General features: G+C 34.3%; 1 protein-coding gene across 5 annotated transcripts in view; it reads left to right on the forward strand.

The window, feature by feature from the left end:
• LOC111086482 overlaps positions 1-4830 on the forward strand; it is a 16789-nt gene extending 11959 nt beyond the window's left edge. For 2 of the 5 annotated variants that reach the window (XM_022389526.1, XM_022389511.1), the window contains one exon: positions 2542-4830. In XM_022389526.1, coding sequence (XP_022245234.1) covers positions 2587-4797 — 2211 coding nt within the window. In that variant the 5' untranslated portion in view covers positions 2542-2586 and the 3' untranslated portion in view covers positions 4798-4830. Of the gene's footprint in view, positions 1-283; positions 308-1034; positions 1070-2055; positions 2091-2541 lie in introns of those variants that run through there. The other 3 variants (XM_022389521.1, XM_022389530.1, XM_022389524.1) reach the window with 3 other exon arrangements.
• Positions 4831-9354: the final 4524 nt, after the last annotated feature.

Genomic DNA, 9354 nt, shown 5'->3' on the forward strand with positions numbered 1-9354 from the left:
ACAAACAAACAAACAAACAAACCTAGTTAGAAATATACAAAAACAGTGATACTCCGCTTAGAATTCCAGAAAAGAACCGGTTCTGACTACTAACAGAATTTCACCTCAATTTATATATAAAATACAGTGTGAATCTCCGTTCACAACTTACATATGAAACAAGCATGGAAGTTCTATCATGCTACAAATCTTAAGAATATCATGAAAGTTCACATTTGCATTTCTCTATCAAAGGCGAAATAACTATTACGCCAGCTACGCTTTGAGATAATACTTGGACTTGAAATGGGCTCTCGATCAGTAAAAGGTATTTTTAACACTTCATTTTAAAACCTTTCATTTTAACGTTAACTATATATATATGTCAGACATTAGTAACTGTTGTTTATAAATTATCAAAAGAATGTAACCATACTATCACTGAATCGATATCATTGATCTCTTTTGTTATACAATACACTTTTTTTTACCAATTTATGTTGATATAACATTAAGTGGGTAATAACTTGATCAAATTACAAGCCCCCCCCCCCCCGTGGCACAGCGGTATGTCTGCAGACTTATAACGCTCAAAATTAGGGATGCTAGAACAGATAGCGATTGTGTAGCGTGTAAAAGTAGCCGAAAACGAATTGAGAAGCGTAAACTTCATCGTGATGCAGAGTGTCCCTATGAAAACTAGATCGATTTACCCTTACAAACCATGTTTCGGTCTAATTTGTTTATTAGATCACTATGTATTTAAAAAGGAAAGTGCTTCAAAAAATGCCAGTGCTACTTCTACTTACCAGCATGATGTTTTAGTCAAAGAGCAGACATTTTTTCTCAATGAACTGCGCCGTGAGGTGACCCGATAATACCGATTTTAGTTCAGTGGCCCCAAAAAGAAACGGCTCCTGAAAATGTCTATATCAGGCAAATTTCAACTGTGAAGTCCCATTTTTTTCCTCTTTTTGTTTTTTAGTATGCATCCTATAATTCCACCATTATACCTTATTGACTTAATTACGTGTTTTTGTTTATTTCTTTTTCAGTATAAGCTTCGCAAGACATTAAAAGAAATGCTAGGGTAAGTTTCTGATTTAGAGTTTAGTCCTTCCCTTCGTTCCTTTTTGATATAATGTTCTTCTTTTGGATGACGAATGTGTCTGATTAACGTACACGGAGGCTTAACGATCATAAGTTTGACTAATTGCTTTGTTTTAATTCATGTGATTTTTGACTACCATAAGCTGGCTAAGTACAGATAGTGCTACCACACGATCTTTGGTGAAGAATACCAACGAACAATTAAAACGTGGACCACACGTGCACCATTCTTAACTCACTTTACTCTTAATTTTCAAACTAGTTTAGTCAGATGTCTAACTCAGAAGATTGTACAAAAACAACAGTAGGATATTCTAGCTTTAGGTGTTCCACTGCACAGTTGGATTTGATTAGAGGTTATTCGTATAAAAATATCATGTTTTTAAAAAATAGATTGGACGTAAATACCCTCTAATTGAATCTTTTCAAACTCTTTAACAATATAAACATAAGTGACTTATACAAACAAGTGTTTTTTTGTTGCTCCACAAATCAATTAATGCACCTTCTTTACGACGACGTTAATATATGCATAAAAATAACAAATGACTTGACCTTGCACATATAGAAAATAAATTTATATATCGACCGAAACACTTACTTTACCTGCTCTATAGTTTCTTTATGTAATTGCTTTATTGAGTTTATTTATAGTGTACTTGTCTACACTCTAATTCGATTTAAGTTTAGCTTATATTTATATCCATCCATCCACCTATAAATATACATATATTTATATATCTTTAGAGTTAATGTTACTTCGACCTTCCCGACCGTGTATAGGTTCAACACATGTATTACACTTGGAGTGGTACATGTTTGTAGGTTGAGTTCATCAAGCCACGTTATTCGACAAATGTACACTAATAGGAGGTGGAGCAAACTTTTTACATCCAATATGAAATACGCTGTTACTGTTACGTAGAGTGAGAGCTGGTAGATGAGGTGGATAGATTGGAAGGGGAAGACGCTTTTGAAGTATTAGGAAACATGTTTTTCGAGTAAGTTCTATCATTTATAGTAGAGAAGGTATAATAGTTCAAATATAATCTAAAGGTATCATAGTTCAAATATGTGGGACAATATGCGGGCCCGAGGAGTCAAACTGACAGCCCTTTACCCGCACTTCGAATGTAGTAATTATTTATAGATGTAATAAAAAAGTAGGGCAGCCTTCCGGCAGTATCTGAAAAGGAGGGGGGATGTAACTTGCATGTTAGTTTATCAACCTGTTTTCTCTCACTACCTTCACTTAGTGTAGCTTGAATTTCCCAAAGAGAACGCAAGCTGTTCGGATAGCGGATTTCTTTCCGAGACCCGCAACACCGTGTTTTGTCTGTGCGAGAAAGGGCTTTAAAAATGTCTATAATGAAGATAAATTATTTGTGTTATATATTGGTTATAAACTGATTTCAAATTATTTAAAATACATTCTTTCACCCCCTGCTTTAGGGACCCAAAATGTAGATGAAGTGATCACAAGCACTACCATTGATTATGATCATTCACGACAGTCATGGGCCAGCTGGCCCCGAAGAATTGGATGATGGGTTTCATGTGCGGTACTTGGGAAGTGTTCTCTTTCCTACCAGAAAAAAGAAAGTGAACATGCAAACTATACAGAGACCACTACTGGACTTGTACACTAAGTCCAGAAGAAGAGGTGAAGACCATCGTACTGTCCATCCCTTAGCTTTGACTCAGTACCTTTTGTTATCAGATTACGGACTGGTAGTGGCTGAAAACGAAGATAATCGAGAAACAGGAACCCGTGAAGCAGTGGTCAGAAAGGTAATCACTCCGGTGTCAGGAATGATTCTTTGGGCTGCAGTACGTTTTCACACTAGAATATTGAAAAGACGAATGTTCGGTGCTGCCTTCGTTCCTTTAGCCTGCTCAGATGCAGTTGTTGACAAAGGCAACTGTGTCCCACTCACAGCGAAACACCGGTTTCTGGTAAGTTTAACTCATCCATCTCTTTTTGCTTGTTTTCTTCATTGTGTGGGGTCTTCAAAGTCTGTGGAGTGTCATGCTTTTGTTTGTGCCAATGCTGAGGATGCCATGATCATATGCTCTTCGCTAGACAGTATTAAACAAACATATGAAAGAATTGGTTCGCTGGAGCTCCTTTTTATAGAAAGAAGCAGCAGTCGAACATCAGATGTTTCTGGAAGATTTTTCAATAATAACAATGTACTCATGCCCGAAATGGAGACGTATTCGATCATTACTCATACAAGTGAAAACAGCAATAGACAGATAACTCGCCAACCTCATCAAAGCATCGCCACAAGATGGATGAATGTCAGAACTAGTGGGCCGGGGTTTGAAACTTGTTATGAAAATGGAATGAAAGAGATTCCTTCATCCCCTGATTCAAACAAAAAATATACCCGAAATAGTCATGGAATTGAAAAAGGGAAATTGCAAAAACTCACTCCTATGTCTCCTCATCATCGAAGGAAAAATGAGGAAGTCTACAATAGGAGTAGGTCTTGTGAAAGGCTAGTAGAGAAAATAAATGGATCAGATATTGATCAACATAGAAGTAAATCTTGTAGTAGGTTGGCTGATGTTCATTCTTCACCAGAGTATAAAAACAGAAGTTATCCTGCTAATTTGAACAGGAACTCTTCATCTTCTTCTTTTGAAAACCAAAGAAGAAGCCATGAGGAAAGATACGTGAAAGCATCTCCCGAAGAGCGCACAAATCCATCTCGCATTATCAGAAAACAAGTATTGCAAAACCGCAGTAAATCTATGGAGAAAATGAACCATAATGATGGTCACTCTTCCTCTGAAAATGATAGAAATGTAGCTAAAGTTAATCGTTGTCGTTCAGCGGAAAGAATAGAAAATAAATTGTCATTATCCCCACTCTTGTCTCAAGGAAATGCTACCAAAAACCCAAATCAGTCGATGGGAAACGCTTTTAATTTGAACCCTTCTTTACTAGGTTATGAGAAGAAAGCTACCCTTGTTCGCAACTCTAAACAGGAACAATTTGAGCATCAAAGCAATGAATTTCGACACAATCAAAACAATAGTTCTAATCGAACAAACACAGCGAAAACTGAAAACTTAAAAGAGTCTTTACTACCGGAACATGAACGAGAACACATTTGGAAAGTTATACAGAAGCACAGTAATGTTCATAACACAACACCTCAGTTATATCAGTCAAAGTCTGTTGAGCCTTGTTCCACTACAGAAGGTACTGTACGAATTATTCCAATCAGAATCGCAGAACAAGATCGACCGGTCTGTGTATTAAATGACAGTAATCAGAAAGATTCAGTTACAATCACACAAACAATAAATATGGAATGCGAAAGTGATTCTCAGTACTCGTCTGACAGTACACGAAAGAAAAACGTTGAATACAGTATTAAAAACCATGAAGTTGAAAGCGATATCGATTCCAGACTGGAGAGATTTACTAGTAGTGAAAGTAGTGTTTATTACACTAATTCCTTAAACAAGAAAAAACAGTCCAAAAACTTTCATAAATCTGGTGAATCTACCTTGCAGCTGCCAAAACAGTATTTCACAGTTCAATGTGTTTCCGAAAATGTAAATGAATATGATCCAAGAACTCACGTAAACAAACATCTTTTACTGAAAATCCAACAAAAACTAATCGAAAAGAAGAAATGGAACTTTTTGAGACAATGGATTTTAGTAGCGAGAGCGAGTATTCTGGCGTGAGCAATAAAAGCGACGAAAGGCATTATGTGAACGAAATCCGTCTGAAAGATAATTTAAACGAGGACGTAGACGAATATAAAACAGATCTAAATTGTAAGCGCAGAAAATATCAAAATATAAGTAAGGAACTTAAGACTCATGCTGATGTTCATTATTTAGAAAGTCCTCTGACCATAAGCCATGATGTTCTTAGAAGAAATAAAGGTCAAATTGGTGTAGATGCTAATATTTTAGAACTAGAAAACAAAAATCAGTCTGATATAAAGAATAATGGGACTACAAAAATTATTCTTAAAGTCCCTTATGAAACAACAGCTTCGACAGAGCCATCTGGCTTGCTATCAAATGGAAATACCCATTTCTTGCCACACGGCGTTCGTACTTATAATAGAGTCAATAACGTGAAAAATTGGTCTACACTCAGTCAAACTTCCGATTCTACGTGTCAGGGCTCAGATATTTATAAAGGAGTGGCAACATTACCAATGACTAAAATGTCCAGCCATCATCACAAAGCCATTCGTTTTTCATCAGATGACCATCTTGAGAGAAGACCAAGTTTTCTCACTAGTTTGAAGAGATTTAGTCTGAAATCCTTTAATCGTGCCAAGAGGAAATTAATAACTATTAGATGTAAATTGAGAGGTCAGTTCAGAGGCAAAAAGGACTCAGATTTTTCCGAGGACTCCGCTTATGACACATCAGAAGTATGTCTCAGTCCTCACGGAAATCAGATTGTCAAAATTAGGAAAAAGAAGAAGAGGCGACTGTCCTGGAGTTTTCACGACCTGAGGTCCAACTTGCCGTCGAAGAATTCTTCAAAACAACGACATGGAAGTAGAAGTGGAGGATCAGCCCTCAGTGGTTCCTCCATTGTTGAAGTAACTCAGAAAGACAAGAGAAAGAAGATAAAACGCCGAAGACAACGACGCAGTAATAGAGGAAGAGGCTCATCTGACTCTGGTGTGGAGGAATATTATTCAGATTATTCCGGACTCAACAACAATAGCAGTAAAAATTCGAATATGGAATTGGTTCAGATGAGTACGTCAGCAACGCTTGTCACTGTGAAACACGGAATGAGCGAAAAGAAGTTTCGACATTGGTCTCAAACCAACCTTCAAGATGAATTAGGGTACATGCCATAAAAAGATTATAACCAAGTGAGTGCACGTGTTTTGGAAAACTAAGAAATATTAGATTTCTAGAAATGTGCCAGTCTGTGTTAAGAGTCCAGTAAAAACAAATTTATAAACATTCAAACGCCTTTTAAGCTTTGTACCCATAAACATTCATAAAAAAATAATTTTCTTACAGTTCATGCAAAACAAATACCTAATTTGTGAATAAGAGGACATGGTGATTGTATGTGTATCTGAGTAAATCATACAGACTCCTATTTGTAGGTTTTTTTCAGGGTTTTATTCTCTAATTACTTTAAACAACACTGAATTTACTTATTTTGTAAAAATCACTTTCGATATATGCATTCATTCTTATGACTTTATAAATGAGCTGAACAAACTTTCTATTATAAACAGTATTTCTTAGGTTTCAAACAAGGTATTTTTGTATTTACACCACATGTGGATTAAAAAAGTATTATTTTAAATTTCCCATTCATCATGATACCGACATGGTCGTGTGTAAACATACTGATATAAACTAAGTGTTTATAGCAATTGGAAATATGTTGTTGTTATATTTGATATCTTACGGCGTTCATAGGCATTTCGTATAACAGATAGTATCAAAACAAGTGAAATAATTTTTTGTTGATTTACGAATAGAGTGCTCTTCAACCGAATTAATTAATACTCTATCTCGCTCTTAATATATTTCATGTTTTAATGAATACTGTTATTAATAAAATATTCGTCAAGGTATATTTCGAATCATGTGCTTTATTTTATTTGGTTACATATAATTTAAAAAATGTAATGATTCAATTGGAAATCAAAAGGGTAACAGGAAACAAACGAACGAAAAGATACATTGCATTAAATAAATAAACTCAAATGTAGTGCCGGTTTAATGGAAGGGCTAACCAAGTCTTGGGGACCCACTGACCACGAAGAATGTTGTGAAACACATATAATTATATTGATGGGCCCCTTAAAATACACTAGTTCTTGGATCACCAGTAGGCTTAACGTGGCTCTTCTTATATGGGTAATATATTTAGTTTTAATATAAATAGATATATTCTAAAATGTTTAGCTTTTGAGTGATTTTTTTCGTTTATTTTAGGGCGTGTTCAATAAAACAAGGATGTTTAAACTAAAGAAACATTAATTTTGAAATATCGATAAGAGTAAATGGAAACATGATACTCATGCACTGATTTAAACATATTTTATATTAAGTTTAGTTGCTGCGTTTTATAACTCAAATAAATCTTTTGTTTTTGTAAAATTACCACTCAGCGAGTAAAATCCCTAAATGCTAATTATAAAATGGCTGTTATTTCTGTATTTTTTATACAAGTACAAAATATTGTTGATCAATAAAAAAAAAATAGAAAAAGTCAGATTAAATTAAAATTTTATATAATAAAGATGGTCAAAGAAATAGATGAGGTTTTTTGTTGTTGTTTTTTTCATAGCAGTGATCCTAAACAAAACCTTCGCTTAATTAAGGTTTAGCTGAAAAGAGCTGAATGTGGCTGACACTTGTATGGAGATTTGAAATGAATGTATATAGTGTGACAAAGTGTATCTAATAATTAGGCCAGTAGGCTATTGCAACACATATAGTTTGTTCGTAGTAATGTTTGGCACGCCATAGTATTTCTTACCATATAAACTATAAGTTTATTCTTGTCAAATGAAATCAGAAGTGAGCATCAACTTTTGTAAAACGACTTAATTATTGCTCGTTAAACATTAAACCTAACATAAAATATGTATTGAAGATAATTCGCTCAAGGACAGCTATGTCAAGGGATAACGAAAGAGAGAGCACGTTTTTGTTTCATTGTAATAATTCTCGTTCTTACTAGTACAAATGTTAGCTAATTACCTCCGACCAAGGGGCGTGAAAAGTAAAAGATAATGAAGTAGTCGTGCTACTTTCATTGCATTTTATATAGAATTACAACATATTCAAAATTAGTGGGTGTGAAGAGTAACATACGGCCCGAAGCAGTGGTTTATACAATAATGATATTTCAATTAATAAACACCTAAATTAAGTTTCTTTGTATTGGCAGAACTAGTTTTTAAGAGTGAATAAACATATTTGGGTCAAATACTAATAAAATACAAAAGAAGCAAACATCTTTTAAATTTAGTTAAATTTCGCAGTTGATTTAAAACTACATTTTGAAATATTAAATTTGCATTAAATTTTTATCTTTAAATTAAGAACAAAAATGTATACAGTCACATTAATAGTTGTTTAATTTTATATTATGTTGGTTTTTATAGTGTCTGTCCTCATTCAAAAAGTAAAAACTTAAATTATTGTTATAATAGTGTCTGTTATGGGAGGATTCTTTTGGCTTGTTTGGTGAAAAGAATAACTGAATGTCCACTCCACATAACGATAGCAAAAACGTTTTATTTCTTCACGTTCCTCGGCTAGCATAACCAACGTTCATCGATAAGCCTAGATTTACAAATAAATTACGTCTAACAGAAAATTTAATTTTTATACTGATTTCGATCTCTATTTGTTTGTTGAATCACGAACTCAGTATTCATAGCAGTGAACTAACCAGTTGTTTAAGTGGCTGACAGTAACATTAAAACGAAAAAAGTCACTCAGTCAATGACTTCTTCTTAAAAGACTTAATACTTAATTTAACTCGCTTTTCATATACAGTACAGATTGTTTCCTATACGTTCAAGAAGGTTCTAGTAATAACAAAAGCCAACACATAGTGTGTGAAGCACAATCGGCATGAAATGCATGCTAATACTACGAGGGTCTGGGGCATACCTACCTTAGAAATTTTATAAAAGATAGGTGCTTTTGATTAAATCTGGAAGCAATTTTGCGTGAAATATAGCTTTGTCTATTGCGTGGCTATTTACATGAAATCCACAAACATCCAATGAAAAGTTAAGAAATCATCATTCTGTTGTAACATTACATAGGGAGCTAGACTTAAATTAATATAAATATGTATGTTATATTATAGTAAAGTAATGTACTATCTACTTACAGAGTAGTTATTAATTGTTAAATTATATTACTAGTTTAAACAACTCTGTACAACAATATTATATTAACTATTTCAATCATTGGCTATCATATACGTACAGGTATGTACTACTGAGATAAATGTTACATGCTCCATTCTCCTGGGTGCTTTTCCATAAATAACTTACATACAGTTTCATTGTTGATAACAGTATCCGTATGATTATGTATTAAAGCTAGAGCACTCAGTCTTTCTTCGGTTCGTATACAACTCAGGTAATTATTCAACCGGCGGAGAGCAGATGCTGAACATTCACATGAACTTGAGCATAGTGGCAATGTGGCAAAGAATTTCAGTGACATAAAGATATTTGACACACTGAAGCACGCTGTTAAGCAGTCAGCCAGTAT

Source organism: Limulus polyphemus, unplaced genomic scaffold (genome assembly GCF_000517525.1).
Source record: "Limulus polyphemus unplaced genomic scaffold, Limulus_polyphemus-2.1.2 Scaffold44, whole genome shotgun sequence".
NCBI lineage: Eukaryota > Metazoa > Arthropoda > Merostomata > Xiphosura > Limulidae > Limulus > Limulus polyphemus.